Below are 24,494 nucleotides of genomic sequence, written 5' to 3'. Positions count from 1 at the left end.
GTGTCTTTGCCACTGCTATCCAAACCCCTTCTTTTATTAGAAGACCTATTGACTGGCAAGAACCCGCTGTCCCGAAATTACTGTGATCATATCAGGGAATACAACTCTGCTTTAGCTTTCGCGTCAATGGGCGCACACATCGCTCAACCATCTGGACAAGGACCGTATGCTTTCAGAATCCACGGTCAACTTTATCACCAGGTCTCTCCTTTATATAACAATCCTGACGCGTCACCACAATACGGTCAGCTATATATCTTCGATTCTGCTGAGGCTACCAGTCAACGTTTGCAAAAGGAATGTAATAGCACTTGCAGTGACATTTTGTTGCTTCAACTAGACAACATGTTACGACAGGATAATCCCTTCGCAAAGTCTTACATGCAAATGCATGACATTATCACTCACGGTAACCCTGTTACTGCTGTACAAATGGTGTTCATGGAAAATCCAGGTCTGGATATGAGAAGTTATAACGCCCCGTCCTGTCAAACTGATGTTGCTGCTATCTTTGTAGGTGAAGATGAGGAACCTCCTGCACAAGGTGACATTTGCATATATCCAACGGGAGATGCTTGCAAGCGTATCTCTGTTCTTAATATGAACTGAGACCCCATGGTTTATCCACTGCTATTCCCTTACGGAGATCCAGGCTGGCACATACAATTAACCCATGTTGAGGAAAAGCGAACCGCGAAAAGAACGTGAGTCACACATCTCCAACTGTATGCTTTTCAGTCACGGATGATTGTGTGTTGGTTTGTTCCGTGCATTGTTACAATGTTGCTTTTCTTGCTGATTTATTACATTACCAATTTTTCAAATGTTAATTTTCTCCCTGTGCTTAAAAATCATTAAAAAAACGGCCTGATTATGCGGCGTATGGTAGTCGCGGGTTGGCTAGTTGGCACTAATTTAGAATGGCCCCCATCTTGAAGACAGAAAAATATAATTCTGTTTCTAAAATTAGAAGAATAGCAAAACAAACAAGGTAGTATTCCTTGAATTAATACCATCTGAGTGAAGGAGTGAGGCATATGAGTGATACAGTAGGACAATGGTTACCAGTGCTTTCATACAGCTCCAAAAAACTATAGTGCATCCGGAAAGTATTCACAGCGCATCACGTTTTCCACATTTTGTTATGTTACAGCCTTATTCCAAAATGGATTAAATTCATTTTTTCCTCAGAATTCTACACACAACACCTCATCATGACAACATGAAAAAAAGGTTTACTTGAGATTTTTGCTAATTTATTAAAAATAAAAAAAATTGAGAAAGCACATGTACATAAGTGGCGGCACGATGGCGCAGTGGTAGCGCTACTGCCTCGCAGTTAGGAGACCTGGGTTTGCTTCCCGGATCCTCCCTGTGTGGAATTTGCATGTTCTCCCCGTGTCTGCGTGGGTTTTCTCCGGGTGCTCCAGTTTCCTCCCACAGTCCAAAGACATGCAGGTTAGGTGGTGATTCTAAATTGGCCTTAGTGCGTGGTTGTGTTTGTGTGTGTCCTGCGGTGGGTTGACACCCTGCCCGGGATTGGTTCCTGCCTTGTGCCTGGTGTTGGCTGGGATAGGCTCCAGCAGACCCCCATGACCCTGTGTTCGGATTTAGCAGGTTGGAAAATGGATGGATGTACATAAGTATACAGCCATGAAGCTCAAAATTGAATTCAAAATTGCATCCTGTTTCCCCTGATCATCCTTGAGATGTTTCTGCAACTTAATTGGAGTCCACCTGTGGTAAATTCAGTTGATTGGACATGATTTGGAAAGGCACACACCTGTCTATATAAGGTCCCACAGTTGACAGTTCATGTCAGAGCACAAAACAAGCATGAAGTCAAAGGAATTGTCTCGAGGCGCAAATCTGGGGAAGTTTACAGAAAAATTTCTGCTGCTTTGAGCACAGTGGCCTCCATCATCCGTAAGTGGAAGAAGATCGAAACCACCAGGACTCTTCCTAGAGCTGGCCGGCCATTTAAACTGAGCGATCCGGGGAGAAGAGCCTTAGTCAGGGAGGTGACCCGATGGTCACTCTGTCAGAGCTCCAGAGGTCCTCTGTGGAGAGAGAGGAGAACCTTCCAGAAGGACAACCATCTCTGCAGCATTCCACTAATCAGGCCTGTATGGTAGAGTGGCCAGACGGAAGCCACTCCTTAGTAAAAGGCACATGGCAGCCCACCTGGAGTTTGCCAAAAGGCACCTGAAGAACTCTCAGATTCATGAGAAACAAAATTCTCTGGTCTGATGAGACAAAGATTGAACTCTTTGGGGTGAATGCCAGGCATCACGTTTGGAGGAAACCAGGCACCGCTCATCACCAGGCCAATACTATCCCTACAGTGAAGCATGGTGCTGGCAGCATCATGCTGTGAGAATGTTTTTCAGCGGCAGGAACTGGGAGACTGGCCAGGATAAAGGGAAAGATGACTGCAGCAATGTACAGAGACATCCTGGATGAAAACCTGCTCCAGAGCACTCCTGACCTCAGACTGGGGTGACGGTTCATCTTTCAGCAGGACAACGACCCTGAGCACACAGCCAAGATATCAAAGGAGTGGCTTCAGGACAACTCTGTGAATATCCTTGAGTGGCCCAGCCAGAGCCCAGACTTGAATCCGATTGAACACCTCTGGAGAGATCTTAAAATGGCTGTGCACCGGTGCTTCCCATCCAACCTGATGGAGCTTGAGAAGTGTGGCAAAGAGGAATGGGCGAAACTGGACAAGGATAGGTGTGCCAAGCTTGTGGTATCATATTCAAAAAGACTTGAGGCTGTAATTGCTGCCAAAGGTGCATCGACAAAGTATTGAGCAAAGGCTGTGAATACTTATGTACATGTGATTTCTCAGTTTTTATTTTAATAAATTTGCAAAAACCTCAAGTAAACTTTTTTCACGTTGTCATTATGGGGTGTTGTGTGTAGAATTCTGAGGAAAAAATGAATTTAATCCATTTTGGAATAAGGCTGTAACATAACAAAATGTGGAAAACGTGATGCGCTGTGAATACTTTCCAGATGCACTGTATGTTTGAACAATGGCCTGTTCATTGTTTGTTAAGAGAGCAACTTTCCATGATGTGTTTGTATGGATTTCCCTAGAGGTGCTCCCATTTTGTTCTTCCATTCAAAGAACGGGTATTTTACATTTACTGACAACTTTAAGTTATATACTGTACTATACTTATAACGATATAGCTGATTGTGCAGGTCCATGAATATGCTGTGAAAGAGACTGATGCACCATTTCTGCTTTACACCTTATAATTCCATGATATCTATTGGCTCTCCATGACTCTAAACTGAAGTGTGTTCTATAAACTGAAAGACTGCTGTCTTAATCAGCAGTCCTGTGAGAGCCAATTGCACGGTCAATTAAAAAAAAGTCTGGATAAGTTATTTTCATCTGTTCTTTTAATTTTTAACATATATTATTAATTTTAAGAGCTGTATTACAATCAAAGTTGTTGTTGCACCAAAAATGACACAAACATTATTAGAATATGCAATATACAGTGGTGTGAAAAACTATTTGCCCCCTTCCTGATTTCTTATTCTTTTGCATGTTTATCACACAAAATGTTTCTGATCATCAAACACATGTAACCATTAGTCAAATATAACACAAGTAAACACAAAATGCAGTTCTTAAATGATGGTTTTTATTATTTAGGGAGAAAAAAAATCCAAACCTACAAAGCCCTGTGTGAAAAAGTAATTGCCCCCTGAACCTAATAACTGGTTGGGCCACCCTTAGCAGCAATAACTGCAATCAAGCGTTTGCGATAATATGCAATGAGTCTTTTACAGCGCTCTGGAGGAATTTTGGCCCACTCATCTTTGCAGAATTGTTGTAATTCAGCTTTATTTGTGGGTTTTCTAGCATGAATCGCCTTTTTAAGGTCATGCCATAGCATCTCAATTGAATTCAGGTCAGGACTTTGATTAGGCCACTCCAAAGTCTTCATTTTGTTTTTCTTCAGCCATTCAGAGGTGGATTTGCTGGTGTGTTTTGGGTCATTGTCCTGTTGCAGCACCCAAGATCGCTTCAGCTTGAATTGACGAACAGATGGCCGGACATTCTCCTTCAGGATTTTTTGGTAGACAGTAGAATTCATGGTTCCATCTATCACAGCAAGCCTTCTAGGTCCTGAAGCAGCAAAACAACCCCAGACCATCACACTACCACCACCATATTTTACTGTTGGTATGATGTTCTTTTTCTGAAATGCTGTGTTCCTTTTATGCCAGATGTAACGGACATTTGCCTTCCAAAAGTTCAACTTTTGTCTCATCAGTCCACAAGGTATTTTCCCAAAAGTCTTGGCAATCATTGAGATATTTCTTAGCAAAATTGAGATGAGCCCTAATGTTCTTTTGCTTAACAGTGGTTTTGCGTCTTGGAAATCTGCCATGCAGGCCATTTTTGCCCAGTCTCTTTCTTATGGTGGAGTCGTGAACACTGACCTTAATTGAGGCAAGTGAGGCCTGCAGTTCTTTAGACGTTGTCCTGGGGTCTTTTGTGACCTCTCGGATGAGTCGTCTCTGCGCTCTTGGGGTAATTTTGGTCGGCCGCCACTCCTGGGAAGGTTCACCACTGTTCCATGTTTTTACCATTTGTGGATAATGGCTCTCACTGTGGTTCGCTGGAGTCCCAAAGCTTTAGAAACGGCCTTATAATCTTTACCAGACTGATAGATCTCAATTACTTCTGTTCTCATTTGTTCCTGAATTTCTTTGGATCTTGGCATGCTGTCTAGCTTTTGAGGTGCTTTTGGTCTACTTCTCTGTGTCAGGCAGCTCCTATTTAAGTGATTTCTTGATTGAAACAGGTGTAGCAGTAATCAGGCCTGGGGGTGGCTACGGAAATTGAACTCAGGTGTGATACACCACAGTTAGGTTACTTTTTAACAAGGGGGCGATTACTTTTTCACACACGGCCATGTAGGTTTGGATTTTTTTTTCTCCCTAAATAATAAAACCATCATTTAAAAACTGCATTTTGTGTTTACTTGTGTTATATTTGACTAATGGTTAAATGTGTTTGATGATCAGAAACATTTTGTGTGACAAACATGCAAAAGAATAAGAAATCAGGAAGGGGGCAAATAGTTTTTCACACCACTGTAATTAGGTAACAGAGATTGAAAATGCAATGCAATTTACACACAGATTACTCAGGATACTATGAACACATATACTGCTTTTAATAATGCTTTTTAACTCTGTAAGTAAAATTTACTCAGCAATTATTTAGGAGAAAAAAATAGCACCTTAAAGTTCATGATCTCTTTAACTATGGCCTTCCGAAGCTTCCCTATGGAGTCGGACTCATCTTTCGCATTTATAAGATGATGCTCTCGGATAATGGGAAAACCAAAATTATTCAGTAGCTCACTTGATATTTTCCATGTACATGCTTCCTGATGCTTTTCATCACTCACATCTGCGTGAGTGCCAATTAGTATAACTGGAGATGATGGGGCTCTAGCCTGAAATATAAAAGTTAAAGTACAACAGGATTCGTGACATTTCTCAAACCTTTATGCAGTTAAATGAAACTGCCAAATAAATTATCAAGATTTTATGCATAAATAAAAGACATGTTCTCCTTACACCAATGTGATCCTTATATGGACTTGTTCTTAATCAGCATTATAATTTCTTTATAATATAACATACAAGCTATAAAACCAACTGGAATTTCTTGTTGAGAATTATGGGCCATGGTAAACAGTCAAAATCATTCAAGCAATACCAAAATCCGGGCCTCACTGAATGATCACTTAAATTACAAATGAGTGTGATGGTCTGTAAAAAGCTAGTGCATAGTTAATGCAATGATCATATTAAGGCAGATTAGCTTTTGCTTAAAAAAATAGCAAAGAGAACTCAAATAAAGTTAAAAAGCACAGGAACCACAAGAATAAAACAGTAACATTTCACAGGTTAGAAGTCTAAGTAAAAACACCTCAGATAATGTTCTTGTTTAGCAAATGAAACTACCCGTGAGGTCAGTAAGATACTTAATACCTGGCAATTCTTGTGGAAAAGGAGTTTTATTAAGGAAAGAAGAGAGGTAAAGTGCAAGGCACAGAAGGTATACCTTAATGTTAAACAGCCAGGGCTTAATTGCATCCACTTCAGTTACACCTTTACTCACATCATAAACAACAAGATACAAAGCACGCTGTGTCATGAAGTGAGGATGAGAACTGTAAAACTCTTCTCGACCTTCAACCAAGAAAAAAAAAAAAAAAAGAGAGAGAAGCTGACATATTATTGAAAAATGTTATTGAAATATGTTGAAATTGAATATCTTATCATTTGAAGTAAATCTGCTGATACTATAAACCTTCTGTCTTAGCAGGAAGAAAACATTTTTTACTCTACATCTCTAATATTTTCGTACTGAACTGAAATAAGCACTACAGATGAATATTTGAAAGTGAACTGAAAATTTTACAAAGCCTCCAGTTAATACTATTTAATATTGTTATGTAACACTACAAGATTTATCACTATCTTGTACTAAAACATCAACAGCTTACTCCTAATTTTTGTTTTTTTCTGTTTCTCTTCTATGAAACAGATAATACTCTACCCAGTAACATAAGAGTATCCCTTGGTGAATTTCCCCTTGGGATTAATAAAGTATCTATCTATCTATCTTTTTGTTTCATATGCAGGGTTCCTATTGAGCCTTTCTTTCAACTGAAGACGTTGAGCTGTAGATGGGTCTCCTCCTTAAGTTGATATCAAAGTGAGTCAGAAAATCATTTTCTTTGTATTGTAAGTCACATTGTGCCTGCTGCACACAGTATGGCTGCTGGAATTTTCATCAAGAAAACAAGATTGCTCATGGCCAAAAACAAAAAATAATAATAAATGTACCCCAGTTCTTTCTAAGCTCCCTAGAAATAGAATCACCAACAGTTTTATAGCAGTTCAAAATTAACTTATATTTTATTATTTATATTTCAAAATATAGGACATAATTGAATATCAGTGCATTCCAAGGATCATGATTAAAGACTTCCCCTTAAGCACTAACATGAAAAAAAACTTTGTAGTGTACATTATCTTGCATTCCATTAGTGTGCGTACTCATATATGGTATATAAAGCAAGTATAAAAAACTATGAGGTGCTGCTACCTTAAATTACCTGCCTCCACTGCTTCAATGCAGATCCTGCCCATTTATCTCAGTACAAAAAGCAATGCAGGTACTCTATTTAAGCAGGCAAACTAGAAACAGAAGCTAATATGGGAAGAAATATATGCAAACTGTGTAATACAAGAATAATATGTTGTAACAAATATGAAAAAGGATGAAACATTTAGAAATGCCCAATATAAAGAGTGGTGTCAGCTAATTCTCTCTAAATACTATACTCAGCAAAAAAAGAAACGTCCTCTGACTTTCAACTGTTTTTACTTTCAGTAAACTTAATGTGTAAATATTTGTATGAACACTAAAAGAGTCAACACCATAAGACATAAACTAAAAATGTTTCACAATGTGTCCCTGAATGAAGGGAGGCTCAAAATCAAAAGTACCAGTCAGTATCTGGTGTGGCCACCAGCTGCTTGAAGTACTGCAGTGCATCTCCTCCTCATGGACTGGACCAGATTTGTCAGTTCTTGCTGTGAGATGTTACCCCACTCTTCCACCAAGGCACCTGCAAGTTCCTGGACATTTCTGGGGTGAATGGCCCTAGCCCTCACCCTGCGATCCAACAGGTCCCAGACGTGCTTAATTCCTTCGACGATAAACACGAATCCGTCCATCACCCCTGGTGAGACAAAACCGCGACTCATCAGTGAAGAGCACTTTTGCCACTCCTGTCTGGTCCAGCGAAGGTGGGTTTGTGCCCCTAGGCGGCGTTGTTGCTGGTGATGTCTGGTAAGGACCTGCCTTACAACAGACCTACAAGCCCTCAGTCCAGCCTCTCTCAGCCTATTGCGGACAGTCTGAGCACTGATGGTGGGATTGTGTGTTCCTGGTGTGACTCGGGCAGTTGTTGTGGCCATCCTGTACCTGTCACGCAGGTGTGATATTCGGATGTACCGATCCTGTGCAGGTGTTGTTACACGTGGTCTTCCACTGCGAGGATGATCAGCTGTCCTTCCTGTCTCCCTGTAGCTGTCTTAGGCATCTCACAGTGCGGACATGGCAATTTATTGCCCTAGCCACATCAGCAGTCCTCATGCCTCCCTGCAGCATGCCTAATGCACGTTCACGCAGATGAGCAGGGACCCTGGGCATCTTTCTTTGGATGTTTTTCACAGTCATTAGACAAGTCTCTTTAGTGTCCTGCGTTTTTAGAACTGTGACCTTAAATGCCTACTTTCTGTAAGCTGTTAAGGTCTTAACGACCATTCCACAGGTGCATGTTAATTAATTGATTATGGTTAATTGAACATGCATGGAAATCATTGTTTAAACCCTTTACAATGAAGATCTGTGAAGTTATTTGGATTTTTAAAACATTATTGTTGAAATACACAGTCCTGAAAAAGGGACGTTTCTTTTTTTGCTGAGTATATTTATTTCACAACTATAGCAAATTTTTGAGGTTACTGTATCTGTCACTTATCTGAATACATCTGTAAATGTGGCATGCTGAGGCATGATTAAGTATAGCATTTGCCACACTATTATAGAGAGATCATGTGGTTCCACAACATACCGATCTGAAGCTATACTAACTCATGAAAAGGATAAATTTAATCAAGGTGGTTATCTTTTGAATTCTGTACTGGAAATTGGCTAATATGAAGTACCTGCCTGCCAAATTTATTACTTTATTTTATAAACAGCATTTACACACTTTTAAACAGTTGGAGCACAGGTGTGTTATTTTATTTGCTCATGACCACACAGTGAGATGAAGTTAGGAACTGAGCCAGCAACTTATGGTTTAAAGTCCAGATACTTAGTCACTACAACATATTGCCTACTTAAGGAACAAAAACAAGTATCAAGTTCACATTGAAAGTACTGCATATATATATATAGAGCCATGTGAAAAAGTATGTGCTGTGTTTCAGTCTTCATCTATTATTAGAAATGTTTGACACTTAATGTTTCCAGGCTATCCACTAAAATCTCATTTTAGATAGAGGACATTTAAGTGAACAAGAAACACTTTAAGCTTAAGCTACTTCTATATCTACTGTGATAAAAAGCAATTACTTCCTACTTAAATCAACCTAAATAAAGAAGTCATAGCTGAATGAACACAACCAGGCTTGATTACAGCCAACCCTGGCCTGCTCAATATAAACCTCACTCATTTGACCCTTACTTATTAGAGTCGAGTTGCCAGTTCAAAAAATTACGTGAAAGCAACATAACATAATCAAAGAAAATTCCTGAAGAGATAAGAAAAAGTTTTTGGAATGGTCTACAAAGTCTATTGTAAGGCCTCCGAATGCCTACAAACTACAGTACGAGTCAAAACCTTTAAATTGAAAATACTTCAACAGTACTGAATTCTCATCAGGAGTGGCAAACCTGTCAACATTACTAAATCGGCACATTTAGGATGCTAACATATCCAACTAACTGCAGGTTTCTCTTGACTCAGCAAAGTTCAGTGTTTATGACTCCACAGTAACAAAGCCACTGGACAAAAATAGGCTTCATTCTACAGAAGTGAGGAAGAATCCACTGCTAACCAAGTAGAACGCAAATACTCTCTCATTTGCCAGGATCCACCTAGATGTCCCAAGCCTTCTGAGAGAATGTCTTATGGAACTTTCTGGATGACATAGGTCCCATTATATTTGATGTAAAGCAAACAAAGCATTCCAAAGTAAGAATATCATAAGAGTAAAAAATGATATTTCCAAGAAGGTAATATATTTCTCTTAAAATATCCAACAGTTAAACACTTAAGCACATTTATACTTTCTTCACAGTCTCATGATATTTAAGACTGATTTTCTTCACTTCATGTTAGCAAAGGGGAGAGATAAAAACAAAAACCAACTGCCATTATGAGCAATGCTGCACAATCCTCTCTCTGACACTGAGGACTTTCAGCCAATGAATTATTCAGCAGAAGTGTGTCAAGAAATGCTACTGGAGAATCTATCTATTCCCTCATTTCAAATGAAAGCAATTAATTGACCAAAATATATAAAATAATTTAAAACGGCCTGAGAAACTACACTATTTTTAAAACTTGGTATAATGTTTAAATGTTACTTGTTCTACCTGTGTTTTTATATATTTACACTTTCAAAATTTGATAAAACTACATGTTTTTTAATATCTATTGCTACTGTTTAGATAAATAATCTCTGTGCACAACACCATGTTGTTGTACTGTCTGCAGTATTATCACTGCTTGTGCTTGACACGTCTCTGTTCCAACAGTAACAGTAGCAAATACTTTTCACAGTACTACAGGGTGTGAAAACCATAAATTAAAATGAACAGAAAATAAAATGCATATTAAACATAATATTTGAGGATACCTGAAAAATCCCAGACATTTAAAACAATATTCGTTTTTCCTTTGTCTTGAATTTTCCAGTCCTTTACATCAATCCCAACTGTAGTCCTTTCTGAGCGAGAACGCAAGCGTTTTAGCTTCATTAATCGATGTAATAGGGTTGTTTTTCCACTTCCTGTGTTTCCCACTAGCATTAACTTCATGCGATAGTAGGGTACAGCCTTCTTCAGACGCTGCTGAAGGAACCTAAAAAATAAGTATCATTTAAAGAAATAAAGTGAAAGAGGGGACAAAGAAAAAAATCTTGGTCTCAAAACAACATCACAGCAATGGCAAATGGAGATAATCTAAACTAAGTTACAAACAGTGTGTTACACTAAAGATACAGTAACCTTTTCTTCTGTTTCAGTTCATCCATCCATCTTCCATATCTATTTTTAGATGGGTCAGTTCAGTTTCAGTTATTTTTTATGTTTAAGCTTATTGTTAGGTGTACACAGTACAATGAAAATCTGTTTAATGTCTCATCAATAGACTGCAGGCAATAATAGAATAATGAAACCTTGTAACATTGAGCCAACCTTATTATATCTTTTGTTTTACTTCCAATGTGCTTCAAGTCCAAATCAAGCTGTAAACCATCAAGAGGTAAGTCCCAAAGACGTTCTAGCTTTCCCATTTCATCTGGGAAACATTTTAAATCAGAGTTGTTGCTGACATCAAAAGATGATAAATTTTCTAAAAGTCCAATTTGCGGAGGAATCTACAAAACAAAGCATAGAATGCTGACATTTTCATTTTAAAAACACTATAATACTTTTATTTGTGTTGGGGTCAATTTACAGTCCACCTGCTTGAGTAAGTGTGTCTGGCATTCTTCATAAAGTTATATGATTTGGCCAGCCATCAAGCCATTTTTCAAACATTCATCAATGACAGACATTTTGTAGAACTAATTAAAGCATTTTTTTCAATTGTTGTGGAATCGTCACCCAATTTTAATACTTCCATGAGGGTGAAGAATGCCACTTGGTGAATTCTGTGCACTCGTCTGAGCTGGTGGAATGGGTTGTCTCCTACAGTGAATCAAGTGTAATCATCAAAGCAGGGGGTTGGGACCATGGGGCTTCCCCCCTTTTTATTTGTGCCTCTTTAGTCCCCATTTAAGTGTAAAGAGAGCATCAGCATTCAACAGAAAATGACTCGGTCAGGTTATATCTCCCCAATTCAAATGGCTGACTGGCAGTAAAAACTTTATTCAGAAATTAACATTTGCACCTAACTCCGCTGCCTCCAGAAATACATTCTCTTTCAAAACGATGTAAGTAAAAGTCTTACCTCCTTCAGTTTATTTTTACACAGATGCAGTTTTTCAAGTCTTGACCATTTGAATACACCTTCTTCAAGATTCAGAACACTAATTTGGTTATAACTGAAAATCAGTTCTCTTAAGTTGACTGACTCCCATTGTGAAGGTCCAGGAAGTAAACTTATATCGTTGTTTCTCATATCCACTGATCTCAGGCTGAAGTTTAAAGGCAAAATACAAGTTACCATTACTAGTATACCTAATTTTGTTTAATTAATTATAAAATAAATTAAGTTTAAATATTATTTTTGGGTTAATTAAGCATGTAAAGGGCAGTCAATGAATATACATGCATGTTTAATTATGGTTATAAGTGTTGGTTAACCTCTTTGTGGTTATAACCCTAGTTTTAAGTATTATCTAGAGAAACAATCACAACAACCCAATTAAAGCAATATTTTTGAAAAAAGATTCAGAAGCCCAATGGTGTAGGTTCAGTTCCTGGAGATTCACAACCTTCAGCAGTTACAGAATGAAACTCTTTCATGAGAAATAAACTTTGATGTACAATCAACTGAATAAAGTACTTTGTCTTAAAAATGCAAGAAGATTGTCACAGTATTTGGTTTTCTATGCACTACTACTATTCTTAGCTTTAAGTTTAGGTAACTTACTAGGGAAGATGAAGAACAACATCTGGAACACATGTGAACTTGTTGTAAGACAGATTTAAAGTTGTTAGTTTTAGTGGTAACCTTGGGGAAGAACCTATGAAGGCAAAACCAATATGAAACAGAACTTTATTTTTCTTTATTTAAATATAATGCAGTTAAATAATGATATGCTTGTGGAAAATACTAGAACTTACACAGTGTGTTTCTGGAAGCGTTGAGCATTTCCAGTCTGAGGCAATCGGAAAGCACATTATCAGAAATCACAGAAATATTATTTTTACTAATATCCAGGAGTTTGAGCTCTGACAAGAACAGGTGAATGTTTAGGTCTGTCAAGTTGTTCCTTAAAGTTAAAAAAAGGGTTCCTTAATTATATGTTACATTTGCCAAAAATTGTCACAAAAAGTGGTAAAACAAAAATACAAAACATTTATTAATGATTTTGCTTTATTTTAAGGCAGTATGAAAGAAGGTGAACTTGATTTCTAATTAGAAATTGTAAGCATCTTTCAAGCCCAGACAGTAGCTAATAACTTTTCTAATGGTCACAGTAGCTGCAGGCATTCACTGCAGTTAGCTGGCCATTTTAATAATTAGAAGACATAAGAAGAAAACTGAAGCTTTTGAAGAGCAGTGCTGGAATACTTTACAAAATATACCCATGGTACAAATATAGCAGTTTTTTAAAATTTATTTTTAATATTTACTCAACTGCACAAAAACATTGTCCATAGTCAAACTGAGGCTAAAGTGTTTAGGTCATACTATGAGCTAGAGCTAAGCGTGTAACAGAAAGCACTGATGCTCAGAGGATAGATGGCTTTCATCATGGAAGATGCTAAAAATTTAAATTGAAGACTCAGAAACATCTATATGGATAACTAGTGGGCTTTGCTCGCCAACCCCCCTGGCCTGCGCTACACGCCAGCCACTTTGTGTCACTTGCACCGAACAACAAATCTTTTAATTCTCATGGATACGCCTCTTCATTGGGAAGAAGCACTACTTTTCCCTAATGGCAATACGAATTAGACAATCAACAAGTCTCTGACTTAAAGATTAAATCTGAACAATATATTCAATCTCTTTTCGCTGTTCTGTTATTTCACAGTGTAATAATTTCCATTTGTTTACGCTAATTAAATCTTTACTATCATTTTTTTGAGACTTTAGAATATTAGTACTTTCTTTATCTCTAACCTGCTCTGCATTTGTATCACGGCAACATTTTTTAATTCTTTACGATGTTCTACTTTGTCATCTATTTTTTGTCTTTTATTTCTGACCCCGGGCATGGTTAAATCAGTTGGCACAAAGTCTTGTCTGGTGGGACATGAAAGTATCTTTCTGAAAAAGTCACGTCTCATCCCAGGCTAAAAAGTCTTGTCCCAGGATTTTTTTTTATTATAATAGAGAGTGTGGTCCCCGGCCGGGACGCCCAGGAGGACCAGAGGAGGGCTTGTGCCTCCTCCAGACCGCAAGGGGGCGATCGCCCTGGTTGTATTGGGGACCACAGGTAGAGGGCTTGGAAGCCCAACCTTGTAGGGGCCCGTGGCCACCACCAGGCGGAGCCCAGGTGCCTGAGGAACCCTGGAGCCCAGCACTTCCGCCACACCAGGAAGTGCTGGGGGGAAGAGAACAGGAGACACCTGGACGGCTTCCGGGTGCACAGCCGGCACTTTCGCCACACTGGGGTGTGTCCAAAGGAGAGTGCCGTGAAGCAGCTGGAGCCCATCCGGGTTCCCATTTAAGGGGCCGCCTCAGTCCAGTCATTAGTGGATGTCGGGTGGAAGAGGACAGAGCTGGAGAGAGGACGGGAGGCGGCCAAAAGAGACTCACTATGCTAAATGGCAAAAATATTTTTAAAGGAACTTATTCTCAGGTTTTTCTATTTCCCCAAATTTTTGGTTGAAATGGAAAAAAGAAAACTATTGTATTACAGTGCCCAAACTCAGATGTTAAACGTATGGAGGCAAGACATTAACACAATGCACAAAAAATTGTACTATATGTTTTTAGGTGATCATAACATAAATTGAAATAAAAAATAAAATAGCATGGGTCTGAAAATCTTTTACAGAAAAAGAACGAAACCTTCTGCCCCTGCTGAACATTACCTGCCCAAGCCCATTATTATTCATACATAGAGAAGAAAACAAGCTATCATAAGTTATACTATATAGCTTACAAACTACAGAACAATTTGCAGCCTTTAGAAATGATGGTGTATAAAGAATTAAATGGGGGCTTCCAATTGATTTAGCAAAATAAAATATTCTCCACATATTGATACCACCCTGCTGCATTTAATGGAAGTAGTTCACTTTATGCCATCTATACTAATAAAAGGCAAAGCCCTCACTCACTCACTCACTCACTGACTCATCACTAATTCTCCAACTTCCCGTGTGGGTGGAAGGCTGAAATTTGGCAGGTTCATTCCTTACAGCTTCCTTACAAAAGTTGGGCAGGTTTTATATCGAAATTCTACGCGTAATGGTCATAACTGGAAGCAGTTTTTCTCCATTTACTGTAATGGAGATGAGCTTCAACGCCGTGGGGGCGGAGTTTCGTGTGACATCATCACGCCTCCCACGTAATCACGCAGTACATAGAAAACCAGGAAGACCTCAAAAAAGCGCTCAAGAAAACATGCATTATATAATTGAGAAGGCAGCGAAACAATAAGAAGCGAGCGAGTGACATATACAACCATATTCATGAGTTCTGCTACTTCGGAAACAAAGCACGATGTAAACCTACACTTTAAATTAAGTTCATAGACAGGCTGCCGCTGGCGTTTGTAATTTAGTGCCTGCCCATATAAGGCCGTCCGTCAGCGGCAATCCAATAGCAAACTACCACGGGTAAATATTCACGGGTGAAGGACTGTGCTTATGGAGAGGAAGATGAGATGGTCAGGGTGGTGTTTGACACAAAACTCAGCGAAACTGCGAGAGAAAGTTTTAAGTGCCAGGACTAAGGTAACCTTAAATACAGCCATGGACATAGCACGAGATGGTACCAGCACAGCTGGGAACCTTCGATGCATGTAAAAAGTGGCTCACGTGAACTGACGCAGTGCACAGATAAAAGCAACAGTTCCAAAGAGCTGAACAAAACCAATTACACAATTGAAAAGGCAGCAAAAATATGAAGCGTCCTGATACATACAAGCATATTCATAAATCCAACTACTGCGGAAACAAAGCACACGTTGGAAAAAGTCAATGTCCCGCTAAAGGAAGACAGTGTAAAAAACCCGTGCATGCAGTGTGTCAGGTCTCAGATAAAGAAGAAGACGAGCTGTTTATTGATGCAGTAAGAAACGAATCGATGAATGAAACCTGTCATCTTTACAACGATTGACAAACACGGAATGTAACTTGAACACAACACATCCTACAAATACGAACCTGATTGAAAGAAATAATGATAATCAAATCCTTGATGACAGCAACACTCAGTAACACTCACAAAACAAATACTGTATATTGACAGTCATGTTACGTTATTTTTAAAATGTTCCCTTTTCTTTTCTAGCTTTTTAACACACTACTTCTCGCTGCGATACGCGGGTATATATATATATATATATATCCCGATCTACATACTCGAATAATGGATACTTTATTAGCCATCAATGATTGTTTTGGTAAAGCCATACTCAGTGTATTCATTAGATGAGCGGTAAAAAGTAAGAGCGAGGGAGGATGACTTATTGAGGCATGCAGGCTGTAGTGCGTCAACTCTATCTGAATTGCGATCACATTTGAAAAATATATCTTTTCAAGTTCTATTTAGTCCATATGTGTCAAACTCAAGGGCAGGGGCCACATCCGCCCGGCGTGTAATTATATCCGCCCCAGATCATTTTATATACTGTATTATTGTTATTAATGGCCCGGTATATGAAGCGCTGGTAACACAATAAACTACAGATCCCATAATGCAGCGCTTCAGCTGCCTTGCCGAACACTTACGCGTTAATCAAGTCTAGCTTATGATGCTGCAAGTTATTGCGAAGCTAGCTCACACGATGCTGAAGAGAAAAGTTGATTCTGAAAATAGAGCCTTTAAAACCGATGGGAGGCTGAGTATATGTTTACTGAACCCGTGTGTCTCATTTGTGGAGCTAATGTGGCTGTAATTACAGAATTTAATCTAAGACGGCACTATGAGACAAAACATCAGGGTAACCTGAATGCAATGCAGAAGATACAGAAAGCAGAAGAATTAAATAAGAATCTGACACTTCAGCGGACGTTTTACCCGTGCACAATCACAAAGTGATTTCAAGTGAAGCTGCTTTTATGGGAGACACAAATGCACCAGTGCAATTTGCCCCACTTTCCCTGTTGCCAAGTAATGTTAAACCAAGTCGTCACTACGGTGTTCCCAAATCGCACTTTGCTGATAAACTGAGCGCACTGAGTTTGCACGGCGCTTTGGTGACTTTGAAGAACAAAAAAAGTCCGTCTACATGCGGCTCGAACCTTGTGCATGTTTGGTAGCACATATCTGTGTGAGAAGCTCTTCTCAGTGATAAAGACTAACAAAACAGCACACAGGAGTCGCCTCACTGATGAGCACCTGCAATCCATCCTGAGAATCTCCACAACACAGAACCTCACACCAAACAGAAACGAACCTGTGCCAAAAAAGATGCCAGGCGTCCAGCTCTAAAATGACATATGAGCAAAGACAACTGAATGATTTGATTTGTTATTGCTGAAAGGAACACATTTTATTTATATTTCCAGGTTTTGTTATGCAGCATGTTCATATTTGAATTTGTATAATTTTGACAGGATATATTTTTATGGAGAGCAAAATCTTTTGGGATATTTAAAATCTAAGTTTATTTTTATATAAAATTACATAAGAGTAAAGAAATTTGAATGTTTGTTCTTTTAACGCTTACTTTATTTCTAACTTGTATAATTTAGACAGGATATATTTTTATGGAGAGCAAAATATTATAAGTTGTTTAAGGTTTGAGTTGATTTATTCACTAATAATATTCCTGTCTGTTTTACCATTCCTACCAAAGATATTTCTGTCGACTAAATAAAAATTCCTTCTATTTAAAATTTAAATAGAACTTGAACAAATACGATAGTTCATAATATCCACGCAGACTTGCACGTAAGAGCGGGAGTTATCCGTTTTAACAAGCAGCGTATTGCACTGATCCGAAATAGCTGTGTGTGTATATATGTAGATATGTATGTATATGTATATATGTTTATATATGTGTGTGTGTATGTATATATATATATATACTAGCAAAATACCAGCAGAAGAGGAGAAGTAGTGTGTTAAAGAAGCAATGAAAAGAAAAGGAAACATTTTGAAAATAACGTAACATGATTGTCAATGTAATTGTTTTGTCACTGTTGTGAGTGATGAATGTTGTATATATATATATATATATATATATATATATATATATTACACACACAGACATAAACATATATATATATATACATATCTATACATATATACATACATATATATCTACATATATACACATACATATACACACACACATATATAAACATATATACATATACATACATATCTACATATATACACACACAGCTATTTCGTATCAGTGCAATACGCTGCATTTGTTAAAACGGATAACTCCCGCTCTTACGTGCAAGTCTGCGTGGATATTATGAACTATGGTATTGTTCAAGTTCTATTTAAATTTTAAATAGAAGGAATTTTTATTTAGTCAACAGAAATATCTTTGGTAGGAATGGTAAAAACAGACAGGAATATTATTCGTGAATAAATCAACTCAAACCTTAAACAACTTATAATATTTTGCTCTCCATAAAAATATATCCTGTCTAAATTATACAAGTTAGAAATAAAGTAAACGTTAAAAGAACGAACATTCAAATTTCTTTACTCTTATGTAATTTTATATAAAAATAAACTTAGATTTTAAATATCCCAAAAGATTTTGTTCTCCATAAAAATATATCCTGTCAAAATTATACAAATTCAAATATGAACATGCTGCATAACAAAACCTGGAAATATAAATAAAATGTGTTCCTTTCAGCAATAACAAATCAAATCATTCAGTTGTCTTTGCTCATATGTCATTTTAGAGCTGGACGTCTGGCATCTTTTTGGCCACAGGTTCGTTTCTGTTTGCTGTGAGGTTCTGTGTTGTGGAGATTCTCAGGATGGATTGCAGGTGCTCATCAGTGAGGCGACTCCTGTGTGCTGTTTTGTTAGTCTTTATCACTGAGAAGAGCTTCTCACACAGATATGTGCTACCAAACATGCACAAGGTTCGAGCCGCATGTAGACGGACTTTTTGTTCTTCAAAGTCACCAAAGCGCCGTGCAAACTCAGTGCGCAGTGCGCCAGTTTATCAGCAAAGTGCGATTTGGGAACACCGTAGTGACGACTTGGTTTAACATTACTTGGCAACAGGGAAAGTGGGGCAAGGTGCACTGGTGCATTTGTGTCTCCCATAAAAGCAGCTTCACTTGAAATCACTTTGTGATTGTGCACGGTTAAAACGTCCGCTGAAGTGTCAGATTCTTATTTAATTATGCTGCTTTCTGTATCTTCTGCATTGCATTCAGGTTACCCTGATGTTTTATCTCATAGTGCCGTCTTAGATTAAATTCTGTAATTACAGCCACATTAGCTCCACAAATGAGACACACGGGTTCAGTAAACATATACTCAGCCTCCCATCGGTTTTTAAAGGCTCTATTTTCAGAATCAACTTTTCTCTTCAGCATCGTGTGAGCTAGCTTTGCAATAACTTGTTCGGCAAGGCGGCTGAAGCGCTGCATTATGGGATCTGTAGTTTATTGTGTTACCAGCGCTTCATATACCCGGCTTTAATAACAATAATACAGTATATAAAATGATCTCGGGGCGGATATAATTACACGCGGGCGGATGTGGCCCGCGCCCTTGAGTTTGACACATATGGACTAAATAGAACTTGAAAAGATATATTTTTCAAATGTGATCGCAATTCAGATAGAGTTGACGCAAGACTACAGCCTGCATGCCTCAATAGTCATCCTCCTCGCTCTTACTTTTTACCGTTCATCTAATGAGTACACTGAGTATGGCTTTACCAAAACAATCATTGATGGCGAATAAAGTATCCATTATTCGAGTATGTAGATCGGGATATATATATATACATATATATATACCAGCGTATCGAGCGAGAAGTAGTGTGTTAAAAAGCTAGAAAAGAAAAGGGAACATTTTAAAAATAACGTAACATGACTGTCAATATACAGTATTTGTTTTGTGAGTGTTACTGAGTGTTGCTGTCATCAAGGATTTGATTATCATTATTTCTTTCAATCAGGTTCGTATTTGTAGGATGTGTTGTGTTCAAGTTACATTCCGTGTTTGTCAATCGTTGTAAAGATGACAGGTTTCATCGATTCGCTTTCTTACTGCATCAATAAACAGCTCGTCTTCTTCTTTATCTGAGACCTGACACACTGCATGCACGGGTTTTTACACTGTCTTCCTTTAGCGGGACATTGACTTTTTCCACCGTGTGCTTTGTTTCCACAGTAGCTGCATTTATGAATATGCTTATCAGACGCTTCATATTTTTGCTGCCTTTTCAATTGTGTAATTCGGTTTTGTTCAGCTCTTTGGAACTGTTGCTTTTATCTGTGCACTGCGCCAGTTCACGTGAGCCACTCGGTGTACATGCATCGAAGGTTCCCAGCTGTGCTGGTGCCATCTCGTGCTATGTCCATGGCTGTATTTAATGTTACCTTAGTCCTGGCACTTAAAACTTTCTCTCGCAGTTTCGCTGAGTTTGTGCCAAACACCACCCTGACCATCTCATCTTCCTCTCCATAAGCACAGTCCTTAACCCGTGAATATTTAGTGGAGTTTGCTATTGGATTGCCGCTGACGGACGACCTTATATGGGCAGGCACTAAATTACAAACGCCAGCGCAGCCTGTCTATGAACTTAATTTAAAGTGTAGGTTTACATCGTGCTTTGTTTCAAGTAGCAGAACTCATGAATATGGTTGTATATGTCACTCGCCGCTTCTTATTGTTTCGCTGCCTTCTCAATTATATATGCATGTTTTCTTCAGCGCTTTTTGAGGTCTTCCTGATTTTCTATGTACTGCGTGATTACGTGGGAGGCGTGATGATGTCACAAAAACTCCGCCCCACGGCGTTGAAGCTCATCTCCATTACAGTAAATGGAGAAAACTGCTTCCAGTTATGACCATTACGCGTAGAATTTCGATATAAAACCTGCCCAACTTTTGTAAGGAAGCTGTAAGGAATGAACCTGCCAAATTTCAGCCTTCCACCCACACGGGAAGTTGGAGAATTAGTGATGAGTCAGTGAGTGAGTGAGTGAGTGAGTGAGGGCTTTGCCTTTTATTAGTATAGATATATATATATATGTATTTGTGTGTATATATGTAGATATATATGTATGTATATATGTGTGTGTGTATATTTATGTGTATATGTATAGATATGTATATATATATATATATATATATATGTGTGTATAATATATATATATATATATATATATATGACAGCAACACTCATCACTCACAACAGTGACAAAACAATTACATTGACAATCATGTTACGTTATTTTCAAAATGTTTCCTTTTCTTTTTCATTGCTTCTTTAACACACTACTTCTCCGCTGCGAAGCGTGGGTATTTTGCTAGTTTATCATAAGCCCCAAGAACTTAGTTAGGCAGGTCCCTGGCCAATAAAGCTTAATTCAGTTGGCAGGCAGTAGGCAAATTATAACATGAATATACAGATGACTAAGTTCCCTTAATTTTAAAAATTAGTGGGATATTGTAATACTTTACCCTTCCAGTTGTAGCTCTTCGAGGCTTTCCAAAACTCTGCCAAGATTGTCAGGCAAAAATGAAATACTGTTAAATGACAGAACCAGCTGTTTTAAACTTGAAGATCTTATCTTAGAATCCAGGGTCAAAGACGCAATTTCATTTCTTGAAATATTCAAATAGATAAGGCATGGCATTTTCATCATGTAAAATGGAAATATTGTAAATCTGTTGCTGTGAAGATCAAGATGTGTCAAATGCTTCATAACCTAAAAAAAAATCAAAAATTTAAGAAGTAGATTTACAGGGTGTGTCAGTTGTAAATATCTGCAAGTTCAAGAAATGTGACTCTATAAGATTAACAGAGTCAAGGATGTACTTTTGTCATTGAGGTAATGAATAAATGTCATTTTATTAATACATTGTCTCTTCTTCAGAAAGCTGTAGAAAACCTCAACAAAGTATTACAAAAGTACATCATGTACTAGAATGTGCAGACTGAGGATAATGCTTTTAAAAAAGTGCAGTGAACATCATGTTTTACCAGATTGTTTTTCCCTGGACAATGTAAAGACAAGATTACATGTTTACTTAACAATAGAATTACCACAGTCTACGAAAAAACTTGTAGATTCGGCCCACTTTAAAACCGTTTGCACCTCTCCGCCAGCGTCTTTTGTCCTCTAAATGTGCCAATAAAGACAAGCTGTAAGCAGCTGGCTATTCCATCCCCCCACCAACTTAGAACGTGCACAAACTTCTCCCAGCTCATGCCTTGATTGATTATCTGGGAGTGAAATGGAGTTTTAGAGTGGAAATAACAGATTGTTATTTGGAACACACACATTTCATGTGTGCTCCGTTTCTACAGTAATCAGTCTAAACTTATTGTTAAAACAGAAACGTTTTCATATTTTAGTAATAAATGTTACAAAATGTAGGCATAAACTATAGAATATGTGAAGCCTGAAGCCCAAAGATCAAATAAGCACTTTCAAAAAAGGTTCAAGAATGATACAACAGCTTTGGTAGCGTAGCTGTAAGATTTGCTGATTCAAAGTGTAACAGGCCTGCTGTGCCTCAGAGACCCGAGTTTCATTCCCCTCGTTGGGGAGAAAGTGTTTTTTTTTTTTCTTTTTAACCTCAAACGGACATAAAATTTATAAATTGGTATGCACTGTAAATCGTTAAGTTTAAAAAAAAATTTCGATCACGGTGATTTCTGTTAATTAATTCATGCTTTCATTGATTATAGCTAATACTTTTGTCAAGTGGTCTCTGTTTTTGCCTGTTGTATACAGTCTATCTAGAGTCTTTCACATCTGTCTCCACTCTCACTGCCCGCTTGCCTGCGTGCAGTGTGTGTCAATTGATTTTTGATTTAATACATTTCTTTTTGACAATTCTCTGAGTTGTAAAATACATATACATTATACTGTATATAAAACAAAACTACTATATAGCTAATGCTGTTATTTATCTGTCTAGTGCCTTCTCTGTCTGCCTATTATATAAGTGCCTTTCCTATCTATCCATTTATCTAGTGCCTTTCACATGTGAATGTACTCTCACTGACTGCTTGCCTTTTTGCAGCACCTGTTTTACAGTGCCTTTCAAATCTATCTATCTATCTATCTATCTATCTATCTATCTATCTATCTATCTATCAACTTCTGTCTGTGCATTATTCAGTGATCTGTCTGACAGTGTCTGTCTTACAGAACTTAAAAATAAGAACAGTTATAAGGACACTTGTTCATGTTAATAGCAGTCTCAATTTTTTATTTTTTTAAAAAAAGCATCCCACATTTATTATACAGTGACTTTCCAATTTATCTGTCTATCTAGTGCCTTTCAGATCTATATGTACTCTAAGGGCCTTCTTGCTTTCCTGCAGCATGTGTTGAATAATATCTTCTATCTATACTAATAAAAGGCAAAGCCCTCACTCACTCACGCACTGACTCACTCACTCATCACTAATTCTCCAACTTCCCGTGAAGGCTGAAATTTGGCAGGCTTATTTCCTTACAGCTTACTTACAAAAGTTAAGCAAATTCTACACGTAACGGTCATAACGGTCGATAACGGTCAACAACGTCCGCCATGTTGAACTTTCTTATTTATGGCCCCATCTTCACGAAATTTGGTAGGTGGCTTCCATGCGCTAACCGAAACCAATGTACGTACTTATTTCGATGGTATGACGCCACTGTCGGCCGCCATATTGAACTTTCCAACGTCACTAATTTTCCAACTTCCCATGTAGGTAGAAGGCTGACCCCAACCTCACGAAATTTGGTAGGTGGCTTCCCTGCGCTAACCAAAATCGATGTACGTACTTATTTCGGTGGTATGACACCACTGTCGGCCGCCATATTGAACTTTCCAACGTCACTAATTCTCCACCTTCCCGTGTAGGTAGAAGGCTGAAATTTGGCAGGCTCATTCCTTACAGCTTACTTACAAAAGTTAAGCAGGTTTCATTTAGAAATTCTATGTGTAACGGTCATAGCAGTCAACAACGTCCACCATGTTAAACTTTCATATTCATGGCCCCATCTTCACGAAATTTAGTAGGCGGCTTCCCTGCGCTAACCAAAACCAATGTACATACGTATTTCAGTGGTATGATGCCACTGTCGGCTGACATATTGAAGTTTCCAATGTAACTAATTACCCAACTTCCCATATAGGTAGAAGGCTGAAATTTGGCAGGCTCATTCCTTACAGCTTACTTACAAAAGTTAAGCAGGTTTCATTTCGAAATTCTACGCGTAACGGTCATAACGGTCAACAACGTTCGCCATGTTAAACTTTCTTATTCATGGTCCCAGCTTCACGCAATCTGGTAGGCGGCTTCCCTACGCTAACCGAAACCAATGTACGTACTTATTTCGGTGGTATGATGCCACTGTCGGCCGCCATATTAAACTTTTCAACGGTCTTACGTGTTACTTATGGGCCATCTTCAAGAAATTTGGTAAGCGGGTTCCCAACGCTAACTGAATCCTACTTACGTACATAGATACGTCCATAGCCTGCAGCTCGGTCACCCATCCCAACGCCTCCCACGTTGTTGGCTGCCTGCCTATATAAAGCCGTCCGTCGCTCCAGTCTCTACATTCCCTTCCTTGCTTCGCCACGGAATTCACGTCTCCCTGCTGATAACTACAGCCTTTTTATT

General features: G+C 38.4%; 1 protein-coding gene across 3 annotated transcripts in view; it reads right to left on the bottom strand.

Annotated features, from left to right (window-relative positions):
• Window positions 1-24,494, bottom strand: part of lrrk2 (leucine-rich repeat kinase 2) — a 247,705-nt gene that overhangs the window by 82,352 nt on the left and 140,859 nt on the right. For all 3 annotated transcript variants that reach the window (XM_039761109.1, XM_039761110.1, XM_039761111.1), the window contains exons 24-31: window positions 21,329-21,576; window positions 12,647-12,795; window positions 12,453-12,546; window positions 11,808-11,994; window positions 11,051-11,232; window positions 10,492-10,715; window positions 6,110-6,237; window positions 5,277-5,495 (exon numbers count right to left, since the gene is read on the bottom strand). In XM_039761109.1, the coding sequence (XP_039617043.1) occupies window positions 5,277-5,495; window positions 6,110-6,237; window positions 10,492-10,715; window positions 11,051-11,232; window positions 11,808-11,994; window positions 12,453-12,546; window positions 12,647-12,795; window positions 21,329-21,576 (1,431 nt within the window). The remainder of the gene's footprint in view (window positions 1-5,276; window positions 5,496-6,109; window positions 6,238-10,491; window positions 10,716-11,050; window positions 11,233-11,807; window positions 11,995-12,452; window positions 12,547-12,646; window positions 12,796-21,328; window positions 21,577-24,494) is intronic.

Source organism: Polypterus senegalus, chromosome 8 (genome assembly GCF_016835505.1).
Source record: "Polypterus senegalus isolate Bchr_013 chromosome 8, ASM1683550v1, whole genome shotgun sequence".
Classification (NCBI taxonomy): Eukaryota; Metazoa; Chordata; class Cladistia; order Polypteriformes; family Polypteridae; genus Polypterus; species Polypterus senegalus.
The sequence above is the reverse complement of the archived record's forward strand: the minus strand, read 5'-3'. Positions and strand labels throughout refer to the sequence as shown.